Genomic DNA, 16,480 nt, shown 5'->3' on the forward strand with positions numbered 1-16,480 from the left:
CCTCCGAGGAAACTCTGGAATTCGGATAAGTCACTCGTGTAATTACGCGTACACTTATGCGTCTGAAAGTATTTGTGTACCTAGATCGATAGAGCAGCGAAGCGCAACGTGGGATGATGGAACGACATCCTTTCCACGAAAGGTACTATGTACCGGGTACTAGGGATTAGGAAAATGAAGATTTAAGGGACTGGGAACTAAGAGACAAGGAGTACGATCCAAGATTGGGGTATCTAGCGAATGGAAAAGATTAAGGAGCAGAAAAGAGCTGCGTAGAAAGAGGAAATGGAAGGAGGAAGACAGAGTCCACCAAGATGCAACAGAGTCTAATAGGTTCGATAGAAAAAAAATAAAATCAGTAAAAATCTTTTTGGAGCTGTTAGGGTCAGTTTCTTAGTATCCCATAATCTCCATAGTCTGTTCCATAGGAGTCGACGATTCTCGACGATGCGTAGGTGTCTTTACGTGTACAAGAAAGTACATGTATATCGAGAGAAGGGAGGCGAGATTCGCGGTAAGAAAAGACTGCGCGCGCTTCGAGCGAAACCGAATACAGCTGAAGCGCACGCAGAGTCCCCCTTACGGCGAAAAATCAGGCTATACGGTCCGTCCATGTATTCTCAGCAACGTTGGTCCACGGTGATTAGGGATCCTAGTCTGGCCTAGCCTGGTGCAAGTATATACGCGCATAGAAAGTTAGAAAACTTGCGTGCTTCACCGTCGATGGTGCCACGATAGTATTCTCTAGCAACGTTAGTATACGTACTTCAGTGTTGCCAATCGAAGAGCGTACGCTGTGCCAGGTTAGGTAACAACGTTACGAGCAAAGTTCCGATAAAGTTTGGTCGCAGGTTGATCGCGTAATCGGAGTTCTTACGATTAAATTACGACAGCGATCATGTCACGGATTTTAAAAAAGGTAACGCATCCGTCAAGATCGATGTACCGAAGGAAACGAGTTTAAGAATCCTTGCTCGAACGTCGATCGAACCGTCGCAACAGCGATACGTTGTTCGGATCGTTGCACGGTTCGCAGATGCAAGTACATACACGGTATACGATGACAGTATAAACGTTTGTATTTCAGACGACAGGATTAACGGGTCTCGCCGTAAACCCGCAAGCCCGTGACAATTTGATGAGAGTCTATTCGCAAGTTTTGGCAGCTTTAGCTATTCTACCGCAAGAGTCTGCTTATAGAAGAAACGCAGAAGCCATCGTCAAAGAAAGAAACGCTATCGTACAACAGGTAATGTCCCGCGGTATTTATCGACGTTCGTGTTCGTGTTCGCGTTTTTCCGCACACCGTGTGTAGTCTAACGAAATGTTTTTCGAATCGCAGAACACCAACGTGGCCGATATAGAGAATAAGATAGGTTACGGACAGATCGAAGAGCTTTTATTGCAAGCGCAGGACGAGTTGATCTTGGCGCAAAGAATGTCATCGTGGAAACCGTGGGAAAGTTTGATAGAAGAAGCACCCAGTCATCAGTGGACATGGCCGCCTCGTAAATAATTTACATCCGATATAACAGATTTGTAGATAGAGCCGAAAGGATAGACCGTCGATCCCACGTGAGATACACGTTCGTACGCGTGTCACGCCGTCGATGCGTCTTGTATGAAAAATAAATATCGCATAAACTTTTGCAGTTGTTACGAATATATGTGTCTCTGCAAATGTTCAGGGTACGTTTAGAAAGTAAATTCGTTGATTCGACGGAAGGCCCGTTTCGAGAACGGTCTTGAATGCTTTCCGGTTCGGGACGACGAGAAGGATGATACCGAAGCGACTATAAACTGAAGACGACGCTGAAAGCGAGTTGGGTGTATCCGGACCGAAAGAGGAACGATCGAGGAACACAGGGTCCGGCAACGACGTCGACGTCGACGCGAACGTCAACATCGGCATCGACAGCGGCATCGAAAGGAATGCGGAGAGATAGGAGTTCCTCTCTCAGGCGGGAGATAGAGAGGGGCGTCGGGATCGCGATAGCGATGGGATGCGTTCCGCGGTAGTGGGGAATAGGGCAAGTTAGGTAGGAGTAGCTAAGTAAAGTTAGAGCGAAGGTAGGAGAATGGTTTTTGAGTCGCGGATCGAGGATTTACGGGTGGGGATTCGAGGGTCGCCGTACAGTCCTGATTTCGCGTCGCGTTCGAGCCGAGCTCGAGGATAGGGATCGATCGATTCGCACTCCTTTTCGAGACGTCGAACATTCGATACGTTGTTTCGTTTCGCGTTGTCGTTTCGATCGTTGTTCGCTTCTTTTCGGTTTCGTTTTTTCTCTTCTCGCGTTTTCTTTTACCACGTTTTCCGACTTGTCTCTCTCCTATTTTCGCTGCTCCGTCTTTTCCCTCGCGACACGTTCGTCGCGCGAATTTCGAACGTTTTGTACGACTCGGAAGAATCGGTGTGTTTCGACGATAAAAATACGGAGAAAGACAAGTCGTCGTTCGCCGTTTGCCGTTCGCCGTTCACCGTTCGCCGCCGCGTATTCGAAAGTAGGCGATAGTATCGCAGTCGTACCGTAAACCATAGTACATACCGGTAAAGAGCCGTCGAAGTGTCACGATTTTGAGGCTGCGAGCAAGAGCAAGAATCGAAGCCCGCGGGTGTGTTGCAAGTGTCGGGAATAATCAAACGTCGATGCGAGGTGGATGTTCGCTGTTTCGGAGTGGCCGTACACGATCGATCGGTCGTTCTTTGCGATCGTTTGGTGCTTCGATCGCGAGGAAGATTCGATTCGGCCCGGAATGACATTGCTCGAAGTGAATATTCGATCGACCAATGGCTCGCGTTGAGCGCCGGGTCGAACTCCCGATCAGAAGAAAAGCGGAACCACGAGCTGGGAGAGTCGACGATCGGTGTGTACACAATGTTTCGTCTTTCGAACGGAATTTCGCTCGCGAACGGGTCTTTTCTCTCGAACTCGCGTAACAGGGAGGTCGCCGCGCGAAAATTGCTCGGGACTCGCCCGTCGCGAAGAATTCGCGAGACGGAAACGGAAGCGAAAACATGCCAGATTTCGCGGCGGGGAACAATGCTCGCGGAAGAAAACGCGCTCTCGTCCAAAGACAATGCGTGGAATTTCTTTGAGCGCGACGAGGCGAAAGCAGCCGACACGTTACGCGCGTTCGTTCGTTCGTTCGTTCGCTCGTTTCTCTCGAACTCGCGCGATCGGTGGACTCGACCGATTCTCGTGGAAAATATTTCTTCGTTCGATTCGTTCGTTTCGTTCGTTTCGTTCGCGTTGGTCCAGCAACGAAAGAATAGCAAAGGGAAAACACGAGCGGAAGAGAAACGAGAATTTAACGAGGCAAGAACGTGAGAGAGAAAGAGAGGAGAGAAGAAAGGAAGGACGCGCGGAAGGAAGGAAGAGCGGAATGGACTGGCAACGAAATCGGAAGGAGGTTCACGCGGCGTGACGTTGACCCGTTATGTTCCGCGCGCTCGTAGTTCCAGGTTCCAGCTGCTGGCGAAATCGCGTGCGCGAGCTTTGTTTACACGGGATCTCGGCGACGCGAGATTCCGCGCGCGGCCGATAGCCGCGGCTACGCGATTCGACCGATTTGCCGTCGCGGAAACGCTCGATTACGATTCTCGTTGCGGCAATCGCGCGGACCGGTAACAAGCGCAGCGTTAGGAGAGCCTGGCAACCGTTCCTCGAAAAGCCCGACGCTGTTCGAACGCGCGCTGTGCCGCGTACCGTAGCGTTTCGTTGCGTCGCGTCGCGTCGCGTTGCGCAGCATCGCGATCGCGCAACGCCCGCACGTTTCCAACAACGTTTTTCGAGTTTCGGTAAGATACGCCGCGACCGGTGGAAGCGCGCCGCTCTTCTACGATAAAATTGCGAGAGACCGGTCCGCCCCGTTGCAACGGCACGGCACGGGGCCTTTTTTCTTTTCGAGAGTCCGCGGGTGAAAGCACCGAACGAACGAATACGCGAGGATTTTTCTCGCCGATAGGAAACGCGTCGAATTTCGTGCGCGGCACAGGCCGCGCACGCTTTCCCTCGCCGTCTCCGATCAACGTTATGGTATCCCGCGCGTCGCGAATTCGCCTAACCGTTGTTTCTCTCGGCTCCTGCGAGAACACGCTCGCGTCCTCTCGGTCAGCGAACTGTCGCGCCGCGCCGCGCCGCCGCCGATTCCTTTCGTTTCGCCGGACCGTTAACGTCAACCCTGGGCGATTCGCTGAAAACTCGCGCGGACCGGGAGCCCGCGGATCGCCGTAGGAGAAAGTTACGAGGAATCGCGTGTCGCAGATTTTTGGGAGAACGGCTTCCACGTAGGTCGCGACGCGTGTACCGTTCGCGCGTCTCTTCGCGCTCAAATTTCAGCCACCTTTTCCGTCTGTCGGAACCGCGACCGTGCGCGCGAGCAACTTTCACCTTTCGTCCATCCGTTCGTTCGTTCGCGCAGTTTCTCCGTCACCGTTTCTCCATTCGAAGATGGCCCTGCGGCAGGCGCGTCGGCGTCGCTCGTTTCCCAAGAATCTCGCATTCCTCGGATCTCGAGGCTGGAAAGAAGAACGGACGCGTCTCGGCTCCGTCGCGCGGCAAATCGTCGTTGCCTTCCGCGCGCGCGTCTCCTCGCGGTCTCCTATATGCTCTCCGTAATCGGCTGTTTCCCCTCGATAAAGGTTGGCACGAACGCGGAGGCGAACGCGAACGCGAACGCGGATGTCGTTCGCTTTACCACTACCGCCGCTCGATCCCTACCGTTCTCTCCTTCTATTCGTACAATCGTTGCCCTCGCTACTCGCTTAGCCTCGACTTGCCGAGACACGACTCTATTCGACTCGTCTCGACTCGACTCGACTCGGCCCGCAGCTTTCCTTCCGCATTCTAAAATTCCCGTGAAACTGCGTTCGCGGATTTTTATCGGCGACGGGGAACGGTGGATAGAGAACGATGGAAAAACGACGGGAAACGTCGGACAAGGACGCGGAAGAACGCGAGAAACCGCGCGGCACCCGATATCCGCCAACGATTCGTTCGAAAAAATCCCTATCCGCGTGTCCAGATCGTTCGAATCCGCTCGTTTTCTCGCGTCGCGGATCAACTTCTAGGATCGAGTTTGGTAATGCGCATGCGCGCAGGTGCGAGAGAAATGGGTGCGTCACGGTGCACTTGCACGATTGCGCCTGACCCACATGCCTCGCGAATAACACCCATCCGTGCTGGTTCTTGACAACCTGCCGTTTCGTGCCCCACTCTTCCATCCCCTTCTTCCCCTACTTTTATCTGTCTTTCTCTCTCGCGCGCGCGCTCCTTCTCTTTTCGCGCCACTCGTTTCGATCCGTTTTCTCCATTACCTTTTCGGTTGTCCGGTCGCCGGTGAAATTAGGAAGAATCGCAAGCGGAATAACGATCGAACGGGTCGAATCGATCCCGTTTCGCGAAACGAGGCGAGCCGAACGCGAGTTCGACGCGACAGCCGCGCTCGGTTTCGACGATTCCGTGCTCGACGGGTAAAGAGCTTTTTCGTCGAGGCCGCGTCCGTGGAACGCGAAGAATTTGCCTCGAACTCCGGGAAAATTCGATCGACCCGGTTCACCGAGTTGGCGGCAGTAACGTCTCCCTTACTGACGCTAAAATGGATAATTTGAGAAGAGATTTTTCGAGCCTTGCGGCTCGTTTTTATAATCGTATCTCCTCTTCCCAAATTGTGCATTTTTAGAGCAAAGGCTGAGCGTCGATTAGAGTCGATTAGATTACCGACGCTCAGATTACGGTAATGTCTCCCTTACTGACGCTCGGATTACAGTAATGTCTCCCTTACCGACGCTCAGATTACAGTAATGTCTTCCTTACTGACGCTCGGATCGTCCACTTTGGGAAAAGATTATTCGAGCCTCGCGGCTCGTTTTTATAATCGTGGACAATTTATAACTATAAAAATAAATAATAAAAAAATAATAATAATAATAAAAATAAATAATATAAATAATAATATAATCACCCCTTCCAAAATTATCCACTTTCGTGGACAATCCGAGCGTCGATCGGAGAGACATTACTGTACTCCGGCATTCGGTCTCCCTCGTTTTCTTTTCTCTCGTCTTTTCTTCTCGTCCTTTCCCGTCTCGTCTCGTCTGGTCGCGTCGCACCGCGTCTCTTTACGCAACACCGATCTCTAGAAACCTTCCAAGGGAATGTAGGTCGTAGAGATCGCCGCCTCTCTTTGGTACGCGCGGAGACGCGTCGTCCGGTATTTGCATGAGATTCGTACGCGCCCGTCCGCGGTCCCCGGAGCGTATTAGGCGCGCCGTACAGTGTACGCAGTTATGTCAAAGTTACGGCCGTTGTCGCACGGTTCGGAACGATTTCTACGCGTTCCTCTGACCGAAAGCCGGTTCCTCGAAGTCGACTTTCCGATTCTTTCACGGGTTTACGGATTCCGTCGACGAATCCTCGTCGAACGAATTTCGGTCATCGAGAGTCGCGACCGGCTGCGGCATTAAAGAAAGCGACGAGAGAAAGAGAGAGAGAGAGAGAGAACGACGTCGAGAGGCAAAAACGGCCGACGGGAGTCGCGGCGCGTCCGCTCTCACCGGATTACCGGATCTCGTGCTCGTCCGCGCCCCAGGAAGACTTTCTTTTTCGCGCGAAGCCTGCGACCTCGATTCGATTCGATCCGATCCGATCCGATCCGATCCGATCCGATTCGATTCGATTCGATTCGCAGGTAGTTGCTCGGCTCGCGGCGATCGGTATCGATAGACGATAGACGACAGCGAGTCGTCTAAACGCGGATCGATCCGAACGATGATGCGCGTCCGCGTAACTTTCTCTCGGATTACGAGGCTACGCGACGTCGAGGTTGTCGTCTCGAGCGCGAAGCGGACGTTGAGCCGACGCGACGACGCGATACCGGTAACCCTCGCTCGGAATAACAGTTCGCGAGCGGACCGAAAACATCCGCCTGCCGAGGGTTCGCGTCGGAGCTCGCGAACAGTTACGAGCTCGGTTCGCTTCGAATTCACGGTCGGTTGGAAACGCTTCGAATCGTTGCGAACGCGACCACGCGCGCTCCGAGCTCGCGGACAGTCCCGTTCATGGACAGCGAGCGTACCGCTCGCCGCGCCGCCGGCGGGCTGTTCGCGAGCGACAGCGTGGACCCGGCGTAACAGTTCTCTTCGCATTCCAGCGGCCGCGCCGCGTTTCGAAATCCGACTCGAATCGACTCGAGCGCGAGCAGTTCGTTCCGACAATGGGACGGTTCGTCGTTCGATCGTGCTGCCCGGACCGATTCGAACCCGTTAGATAAAACCCGTTATCGCCGGTATCGCGATTACCCGTCGCGCCGTTTCGCCTCGCTTCGACGAACTGGAAGCAACGATCGCTCCGACCTCTTTTCCCCGCGTTTTCGTCGTCGTCGTCGTCGTCGTCGAGAAATCGCATTCCGTTTACGGATGTTACACGCGTGTAACGAACGTACGCGTATCGACGCTATCGACGCTCGCAACGCGTTTCTCTCGCGTTCGTTCGGCACAGGTAGCTCGAAAAGCGTAGTCGGTATCGACGACTCGGTCGGCAACGTCGCTTCGTCATTTCGTTTTTGCCATTCGACCGCGCGAACGACCTAGGAAAAGTTCGGAGATGCCTGGTACGATATTTTCGGCAAACGGTTCGATAACGTTCAAACGTGTAGCGCATCTGGTACATTTTTACCGTGCAACAATTCGAATTTGCCGCGCTTCGTTCGCTACACGCAGCGACAGAAATACTGAAACTGTCGGACGCGTTTATCGCCGGAGTAGAAAGAATACTTGAGAGTGCACGGTGGCGCCACCCGATGTTGCTAAGATCAAGTTCCGGTCGGTAACTGGTCGGTGTCCGGCGGTCGAAGCGTTTCGAGGCTGCGCGCGCCGGCGCCGTGTGTCGCCGTACATCGTCGTGTGTCGCCGTGTGTCGCCGCGCGTCGCCGTACGTTGCGAATGGTTCTATATCGAAATCCGCGTAATCGCGCGTGCGAATAAACTCGTTCCGCTCGGCATAGGCGCGGAAGACTCCCCCGAACGATTCTGTCCGCTCGACGATAATTAGAAAGCGGGCTATACAAGAAAACTATAAACTACATCCGTGGATTCAAAGTTTCTCCACTTCCTTCTCTTCGTTATCGCTTCGACGAGCGTCGAAGGTTTTCTCTTCCGCGTCCGTTTCACTGGCGGGTCTTTTCAGGTTCGTTTTTCCCACCGATTTTTTCTCTTCCGTAGTCGCTCTCGGTTCTCGTCGTATACAAGGTGTCCGAAAAGTGACTCGCGATCGGGAAACGAGGGATTCCGAGTAACGTTTCCCATGGCGAAAACGCGATCCGCGGCTTCGTTCGGCGGAACCGGCTCGTTTTGACTCGGCCGCCTCCGTCGGTCGTCGTTTTTCCTCGACGAATCGTAGAGAAGACCGCGGATCGCGTTCGCGCCGAGCGGGAAGCGTCGCTTCGAACGACCCTCGTTTGCCGATCGCTAGCGACTTTTGCGACACCCTGTACAATTGTGCACGCTTGATCGGCAGCGGACGACGGTCGACGCGAGGACCTGGAAAATGGGCAACAACGGGAGCAGCTCGCGGAACGAACAGGCGGCAAGCTCCGGTCGATCGAGCGGCCTCCCGGTCCCGGAGGGGAGCCGCGGTTGGTCCCAATCGTTTCCACGAGAGCTGGCTAGGCATCGGTCTCGAGCGGTCGCCGCGGCGGCTCGGAAAGTGCTGCCGGAGCCACCGAATCAGAGGTTACGCGCAACCGACAACGGCAGCATCATCCAGAACGGCGGGACCATAAGCGGTCGCAGAGCGCCGACGTTCGCGTCGTCGCGCGATCTCGCCAAGGTAAACGCACCGTCGTTCCGTATGTACACGGTTTAACCCCTTGATGCACAGTTTTTTTGAAAAAGGCCGGCCAAAAAGATCAATTTTTTTTTAGATGTAAAAAAACACAATTTAGAACGTTGTCTTGACAAGAAAATTACAAAAATACAAAAATAATCAAAAGTTTTATTGCAAGTTTGGATTTTGATAACATTGCAGAAAATAGTCGAATATTATAGTATTACACGCACACACATCGACTTTTATTTTATCTTCCTTTTCGAATACCCATTTCAGAATAAACATTATTATCAGAAAAATATTTATTTATACTTTTAAAACATAAATAATAACGATACTAGTATATTTATAATATTTATTATTATATTTATATTTTATTTTACATTATATTTTAGTAAAGTATATATTGAAAAATGAGCGAATCAGAATCTGAATATGAATACGCTGTCGGAAAGCGGCTCGCAAGGAAGAGATAAGTCGTAAGTGATAAGTGGAAAAAGGATATATTTTATACTTGCTTACAATCCCATGTAAACGATAAATATCAATAAAACGATTGTTTTCGTTTGCTTTCACATTGTTATTTTCAATTCTCGAGTTAACTCGAGCGTGCACGTTAAGGGGTTAATGCGTTGCTGCGCGTTCATCCGTCGCACATACTATTCCATAAAAACTGTGTAAAAAGTGTAAAAAAAAAACTGGCACGCTCACGAGACAGGCGGTCGATTTCAGCGCGAGCGGGAGCGCGACGGACCGTTTCGCAGCAGAAGCACCTCGGCGTCCCGCGTCCCGGAGCCACGCACGACGAGGATCGAGCGAGCGTGCTGCCGCTACCAGGTGGACGCGAGTCGCCGACGATTCAACGGCGCACCGTCCGACTTGAAGCGATTCGGAAGCGAGCCGGATCTGCGATACGCGGCGCCCGAGCCGCCGGACCGGTCGAGCTTCGAGAGCCCGATCGGCGGCCGAGAGGACCGGCCGGCCGTCGATCGTCGACGGGCCGACAGAGACTCCAAGGACCGCGGCGAGAGTCGGTACAAGGCCAGGAAAAAGTACAAAGCTCCCGCCCCGCCCACCGCTCCGATCGTGTTCGGCAACGATCCGATCTCGACCTCCACGTCGACCTCGACCTCCGTCTCGATTCCGTTCGATCCTCGGGACGTCGAGGCTCGCTGTCGCCACGAGCGGAACGTCCAACCGCCGCCGAGGAGATCCCGCCTCTTCAAGACTCGGGCGGAGACCAAGAAGGCGCGAGTCGGTTGGCAGCTGTCCAGCTTGGACGGACAGAATCGGCGGCATCGCGAGCTCGAATCGACTCAACCGCTTCGTCGGCTTTCCAACGCGGACGCTGACGGCGCCGCCGACGCCGACGCGGACGCGGACCGACAGCGACAACGACCGCGGGCGAATCAGTTCGACGGAAAGAACACGCTCCGGAGAAGCGTCAGCAGCCCGGAGTTCCAGGCGGAGCTGATCCAAGCGGCCAGAAGAGTCCGCGACAAGCTCGCGAGCGCGACCAGATCCGCCGTCGGCCTCGATCGACCCGCGTCGATCGAGGTCGAGTCGCGATCGCTGGATCGCCGCCGCGAGCTCTCCGACCGGCCTCCGATCGAGATCGGGAACGAGAGCGAGCCGGTTTCGCGGCACGCGAAGCCACCCGCGCGGTCTCGCCCAGCCGACGAATATCCGCGAAGAGCCGCGGAGGAACAGGGAAAATCGGGAAAACCGTCCGTCCGGCCGAATCTCGTCGAGCAGCCGGCGATCCTCGACGCCGGGCGCGGCTCGTCCGATCGGGCGACCGGCCGACGGCGATCGAACGACGCGGGAAATCGCGATCTCGTTTGCAACGAACGGGTCGCGGTCGATTGGACCGAGCCCGCTCGTTCGCTGTCGCCGCGGTCGACGAAGGACGCGGTCGACGTCCGCGGATGGATTCCGGAGGCGATCGAGCAAACGGTCGAGGACCGGCGACCGGAGTTCGAGGACAAGGAGAACTCGGATCCCGACGCAGCCGGTAAGCTCGACAAGGTGGCTCGCAAGCAGGACTCGAATTATTCCGAGGATCGCGGAGATCGGGACCACGACCGGCCGTAAGTCTCTCTTCTTCTCGGACTGTTCGTCTCTCGACGCTCTTTAACGCTCGATCGCTCGATGCTCGTCAGATACGCGCACTCCGCCCCGAAGACCTTCTACTTCGGCATGAAGGAGCTGCTGGTGTCGTCGAGCGAGCCGCGGCATCGCCTGGACCACGAGAAACGGGAGAAGCGGGAGAAGCGGGAGAAGCGGGAGAAACGGGAGAAGCGGGAGAAACGGGAGAGGCGGACCGAGTTTCGGGACCGAGAGGACTGTAGATCTTCCATGGACGCGGCGGACGACACGGACGACGCTTCCGTAAGTGGAACCCGTCTCCGACCGACGCGACGTTTCTCTTCTTCACGTTGTCCCGCTGGTTCGTTTCAGGGCCGCAACGTCGCGGAGGACATCTCGTTGAAGCTGCGACCGACCCTGCCGAAGAAGCAGCTGGAGATCCCGCGATTCTCGCCGTCGGCCGCTTGGAGGCTGCTCTCCGCGCTGGAAACGCCCGGGCCCAGCACGAGCACGGCCAGCGAAGAGACGCCGGTCGGTAAAACGAAATCGCGATCCACCGCTGCCTACGGGAGCTCGAGGAGAGAAGGCGCAACGTAATCCTAGTTAAATTCGCGTTCCAGGCGATGTTCGAGGAGAGGATCGAGCGGCTCTCGAGACCGCCGCCACCGCCGCCTCCGCCTCCGCCGCCGCCGCCTCCGATGCTCGCGCTCGGCCCTCGCAGTTCCCACGACAAGTCCGGCGACTCCGGGATATCCGGGGACGCGGGGGCGGGCAACGAGGACTCGTTCGACGCGAACACGATCAACCGGGCGAAAACGTCCGCGACGAGGCCGGCGTGGACGCCGCAGCAGGACCTGGGCGACGACGAGTCGAGCAGCGACGCGGGCGTCGATTCGCCCTCGCCGTTGCCCTTGGCCGCGCCGTTCAACAACTATCGGCCCCGAACCTGCGTGTTCTCGCTGTCGCTGCCTCGCGAGGATCCCAGGCCGAGTCCGACCTTGCCCGAGTCGAGAACGCGGGAACAGATGTCGGCCTTCGACTCGCTGAAGAAGCTCAAGAGATCGATGTCGGGGGCGTTCGGGATCGGGGCGCACGAGCTTAGGAAGAAGCACTCGCACGACGTTCTCGACGACAACTGGTTCTTGTCGACCAGCGCGCCGACCTCGTTGCAGCACGGACAGTCGCTCGCCGTCGAGACCGCGCGATTCTCCGCTTCGTCGTCCTGCTGGAAATCGATCGGAGCTCGCGACCGGGAGGAGAAGCTCGTCGTCGACGTCGTTAAGAATCGTTGCGAGAACGACGCCAATGGCAACTGCAACGACGACGAGGACTACGAGGACGAGGACGGCGACCGCGACGAGGACGACGAGGACGACGAGGGCGAACACGAGGACGAGGACGACGACGAGGAGGAGGAGGAGGAGGAGGAGGAGGAGGAGGACGACGAGGACGAGGACGAGGAGGAAGAGGACGAGGAGGCGTTGGAGAAGACGGAGAGGAGCGCGGAGAACGAGGCGGCGGAGCTCGAACTGTACGCGACCGACTTTCCCGTCACGTTGATATCGCCGTCCTTCTCCTACTTGGCTCCGAGCGGACGCGTGATGTATCTGCCGGAAGCGGACGACGCGAAGCGACGGATCTCGGGGCGGATCGGCGTCGTCGAGCGGGACGAAGACGGGGACGCTCGCGAGGGAGGTCGCGCGAGGCAGACCGCGGAGCCGGCGTACACGAGTTACCGTCGCAGTCCGTCGAAGCGACGGCCGAGGACGACCGGGCTCGAGGACCGTTCCGTCGAGTCCAAACGGGAGCAAACTCGAGATCCTTCTCGAGGAGCCGTGAACGGTCGTGAACCGTCCTCGACGTCCAAAGAGGCGAAACCGCAAGGAAAGGCCGGCTCGAAGGGCAGACGATTCACTTTCCAGTCGACGGTCAGACAGATCGAGAGGCGCCGATTGGCCGAGAAGCTGTCGCGGGAGGCCGAGGCGAAGGAACGCCAGCGGAAGGGCGAGCTGGAAGCCATGCAGAAGGTGGAGGAGGAGTTTCAGCGGAAACGCGCGAAAGAGAAGGCGAACATCAGACAGCAGTTGCGTTTGTTCAAGGAAATGGAGGAGAATTTCAAGTAAGAACCGGAAAGAGATTCGAGATTCCCTTTGTCCCCTCTTGCACCACCACCCCCCGCCCCGCTTCGTTCCTCCTTCGCGGGAGATCGAAGGCAGCGTAAAGGCGACGAGTTTTGGGCCACGCCTCCTCCCCTCCCCCTTCGGCATCCGTCGCGGACCGCGAGCAGCGAAAGCGCGGCTACGCGGGAACGCGGGGAAGAGGAGCGGGGGTAAGAAGCGCGCGTGGCCCAAAACCGCGAGAAGCGGCTTTTTAACCTTTGGCCGCGCTCGCGGCCGCCCGTGCTCCGCGATCCGTCGCCTCGTCCCCTCTCGACCCGTCTCGTCCCGTCGAGCGCCGGAGCACGAGGGTGCTAGGAGACGCGTGGCCCAAAACTGGTCAGCCGTACGCTGCCGACGAACTTTCTAACGAGTTTGATGAATTGTAGCAACCTGGCGAGCACCGTCGAGTGGGACAGCTCGCAGGTGCGCCGGCCGGATCCGGACGGCGCGCCTTCCTCCACCGCCTCTTCGCCCACTTGGCAGCCGACCTGTCAGCCGAACCACCGGCAGTCCGCCGGAAATAATCGCGACGCCGCGCAAACCTCGGCGAAGGGAAAGAAGCGTCTCGAGGGTAGCAACGAGTGTCGTCGCAAGAGGGACTCGGGTTCCGGGTCCAGTTCCGACTCGAAACAGCGACGCGGCGGCGACCCGTTCGCCGGCGGCTACCGACCGAACTACTACGATTGGGCGCCGGACGCGTCGTCGCATCTCGAAGCCAAACAGACCACCGTTCATCCGAAGGTCGTCTGCGACATCCCGAAACGTTCTCCCGTCTTCGTGGATCGGAACGTCCAATCCGCCAAGCTCCCGACGACGATTTCCGACTCCGTTTCCAGGTCCGACAATTACAGGTGCGCCCGGTTCTCCCTCTCGACTCGCTGCGAATATTCGTATACTCGTTTATTCGTCTCGATATTCTGCTAACGTTAACGGTCTCGCGATCGTTTCGCTTCGTTTCGTTCCGTAGGAAGGATTTCGCGCACGGCGCCCTGACGACCAAGTCGTCTTTCGCCAGCAGCGACAGCGAACTCTCGCAGCCGAACACGAGACCGCACTCCACGGAGACCGGAGTCAAGACGCAGTCCCATCGATCTAGGTACGTTCAACGATACCCTCGGTAACGCTCCCTGACGCTCCTCGAAGTCGTCAAAGTTCTCGATCTCGATCGGGACCGATCGCGAAACGCATTCGGCGCGCGCGCGTGCCGCTGTTCCCCTCCCCCCCTCTCCATTGGGGCAGTTTTCCGTTCGGTAATATGTAAAATTCAAAGTGCAAACTGAGAAGTTCAAAGCGCACGATACAACGTGGAACGGGCACGCGTTGAACGCCTCTAGTCATCCGACGACGCTTCCGGTAATGTCTCCCTTACCGACGCTCGTATGGTCCACGAAAATGGACAATTTGGGAAGAGGCGACACGATTGTTCCAGCCTCGCAGCTCGTTCTTATAGTTACCAATTGCCAATAAATATAAAAATGCTCGAACAATCGTATTTTCTCTACCTAAATTGTCCATTTTTGTAGACAATCCGAGCGTCAATTAGGGAGACATTATACTGTAATTCCCCCCTTCGACGGTATTAGGACGCTTGCGGAGAATTCGATAAATTTGTAAGACCGTTGGGAAATTCTTACAATTTCTCGTTTTGTTTCGCGCTTAATTTTACGATACTGTAACGAGTAGATTACACATGTACATTTAACGGTATAATAAAAGTAACGTCAATTTTATAAAAGAGAATCGAAGCTTCTTTTCGGTGACGCGTCCACCGCGTTTTTAATGCGTTTCCTGGACTAACTAACTTATTGGTCCGTCTATTATTTTTATTGTGCCATGTTCTACATATTTAGAAAGCACGAGAGAGAGAGAGAGAGAGAGAGAGAGAGAGAGAGAGAGAGAGAGAGCAGAATAAATGGGAAAACTAAGCGTACAAGTGACGAGAACGCTTCCGACTTAATATGTACTTTAGAGATTTTTTACGATGCCATAAAACTCGCAGACGCAACCTAAACCGAACGAAAAATACTACAATTTATATTAAATAAGAGGGTGTCCTAATACTTTCGAAGGGGAGCGCGCGATCGCGGCGTTTCGCTTCGGTCGTCCATCGAGCGTTCCGAGTATCGGCGGAAAGCGGTTGCAACCTTTTTCCGCCGAGCTTTTCGGGAGCGCGGTCGCTGACGCGAGCGCGAGCGCGCGCGCGCGCGCACACGCACACGCAGCCAAACAGCGAACGAACACGTTGAAGCAGGTCGGCTAGTCGGGAGCGCAGCGAAGATGCGGCCACCTCGGAGGAAGACGCTCCAGCGGAGCTGGCGAAACGACCGAGGAACCCTGTCCACGATTTTGCGATAAGCGGGCTGCGACCTTTTACGAGGAGCAGGAGTTATCGGCCAATTTCCTTCGATCCCCGTCCGCCTCCGTCTGTTCCGAGTTAGCCGGAATTCGGAACGAACGCGCTTCGATCGTTCGCCGATCGTTCCTAGATCGCGAACTTCGAACGCTTCGCATCGCCGGTCCACCACCCGGCTTTGTTCGCCCGAATCGTGGAATCTATCGTTATCGGAGCAATAACGGAGAGTTCTCCGATTCCAGCGTACAATATTTTGTTTTGCTGTAAGATACTAAAACGATATTCCGTCGTTCCGTTTTCTTCAATAAAACATCGTGTACTTTGTTGCGTTTGAGTTTTTCTCTGCTGTCCGAGAGCAACTTCGTTTCGTGCGCATGCGTACGCGCATGCGCGAGTCTACGAGTTCCGAACGCCCAACCGTCCGATCGTTGCGAATTGTTGCGAATCGTTGCGATTTTTACAAAAATCGTTGACGTCGAAATGGACGACTCTGCGAGGGAGACTCTCGTAAGCGGAAATGGAAGTGGAAATGGAACTGTCGATGGAAGCCGTGAAAATCACCGAACATCGCCGTCGAGCAGCGTATTGTACGAACAACCTTGTCTTTCGTTTCCGTCTCGAATCTCGAATTTTCAATCTTGCCGACTTTCGCGCTCGCCAGACGCTCGAAATTCGAATGCTTGCTGTCGGAGAGCAGCGACGACGAGGATTCCCCGATCTCGAATGCTGCAGCGAACGCGAACCCTGGACCGGTCGCAGGCTCGGCCGATTCGAGCGTTTCAAGGCCGATTTCCGAGGAGTTGACCGAGGTGGCTATAGCTAGACAACTTTTTTCGAATCTTCTCGAAAGCTTCTCCGGTTTGTCGTCGTCGTTGTCGTTGTTACGTAGGTTATCTTGGCGGTAATTTGGAGGAACAATCGTTGGCTCGGCGCCGTGTGCTACGATCTCGCAACGTCCGGACTCCACGCGATGGAGGACACGTGCGACGACCCGGTGCACTTCGACGTGACGAAGACGTTGTTCAGGCAGTGGAAGCCGCGCTACGTGGTGA

General features: G+C 55.5%; 2 protein-coding genes across 3 annotated transcripts; both read left to right on the plus strand.

The window, feature by feature from the left end:
* Nucleotides 1-758: 758 nt before the first annotated feature.
* ND-13B (NADH dehydrogenase (ubiquinone) subunit ND-13B) lies at nt 759-1,648 on the plus strand. Its single transcript, XM_033472317.2, has 3 exons — nt 759-919; nt 1,088-1,249; nt 1,343-1,648. Exons 1-3 carry the CDS (start codon nt 899-901, stop codon nt 1,514-1,516), a joined length of 357 nt encoding a protein of 118 aa, XP_033328208.2. The 5' UTR covers nt 759-898; the 3' UTR covers nt 1,517-1,648.
* Nucleotides 1,649-1,783: 135 nt separating this feature from the next.
* On the plus strand, nt 1,784-15,755 carry LOC117221388 (uncharacterized). Of its 2 annotated transcripts, none has more exons than XM_033472312.2 (9): nt 1,784-8,186; nt 8,517-8,828; nt 9,561-10,918; nt 10,991-11,219; nt 11,289-11,447; nt 11,537-13,035; nt 13,462-13,926; nt 14,043-14,171; nt 15,327-15,755. In XM_033472312.2, the coding sequence occupies exons 2-9, from the start codon at nt 8,547-8,549 to the stop codon at nt 15,511-15,513; spliced, it is 4,308 nt and encodes a 1,435-aa protein (XP_033328203.2). In that variant the 5' UTR covers nt 1,784-8,186; nt 8,517-8,546; the 3' UTR covers nt 15,514-15,755. The 2 variants fall into 2 exon arrangements, with proteins under 2 accessions (XP_033328203.2, XP_033328202.2); XM_033472311.2 differs by having other exon boundaries at nt 1,784-2,865.
* Nucleotides 15,756-16,480: the final 725 nt, after the last annotated feature.

This window comes from Megalopta genalis, unplaced genomic scaffold, assembly GCF_051020955.1.
Source record: "Megalopta genalis isolate 19385.01 unplaced genomic scaffold, iyMegGena1_principal scaffold0037, whole genome shotgun sequence".
Classification (NCBI taxonomy): Eukaryota; Metazoa; Arthropoda; class Insecta; order Hymenoptera; family Halictidae; genus Megalopta; species Megalopta genalis.

Coding starts and splice junctions, on each gene's coding strand:
- ND-13B (XM_033472317.2), top strand. CDS start 899: ATGTCACGGATTTTAAAAAAG. Junction 920..1,087: donor TGTCACGGATTTTAAAAAAG/GTAACGCATCCG, acceptor TTTGTATTTCAG/ACGACAGGATTAACGGGTCT. Junction 1,250..1,342: donor GAAACGCTATCGTACAACAG/GTAATGTCCCGC, acceptor TTCGAATCGCAG/AACACCAACGTGGCCGATAT.
- LOC117221388 (XM_033472312.2), top strand. CDS start 8,547: ATGGGCAACAACGGGAGCAGCTCGCGGAACGAACAGGCGGCAAGCTCC. Junction 13,036..13,461: donor GAAATGGAGGAGAATTTCAA/GTAAGAACCGGA, acceptor GATGAATTGTAG/CAACCTGGCGAGCACCGTCG. Junction 14,172..15,326: donor ACGCAGTCCCATCGATCTAG/GTACGTTCAACG, acceptor ACGTTGAAGCAG/GTCGGCTAGTCGGGAGCGCA.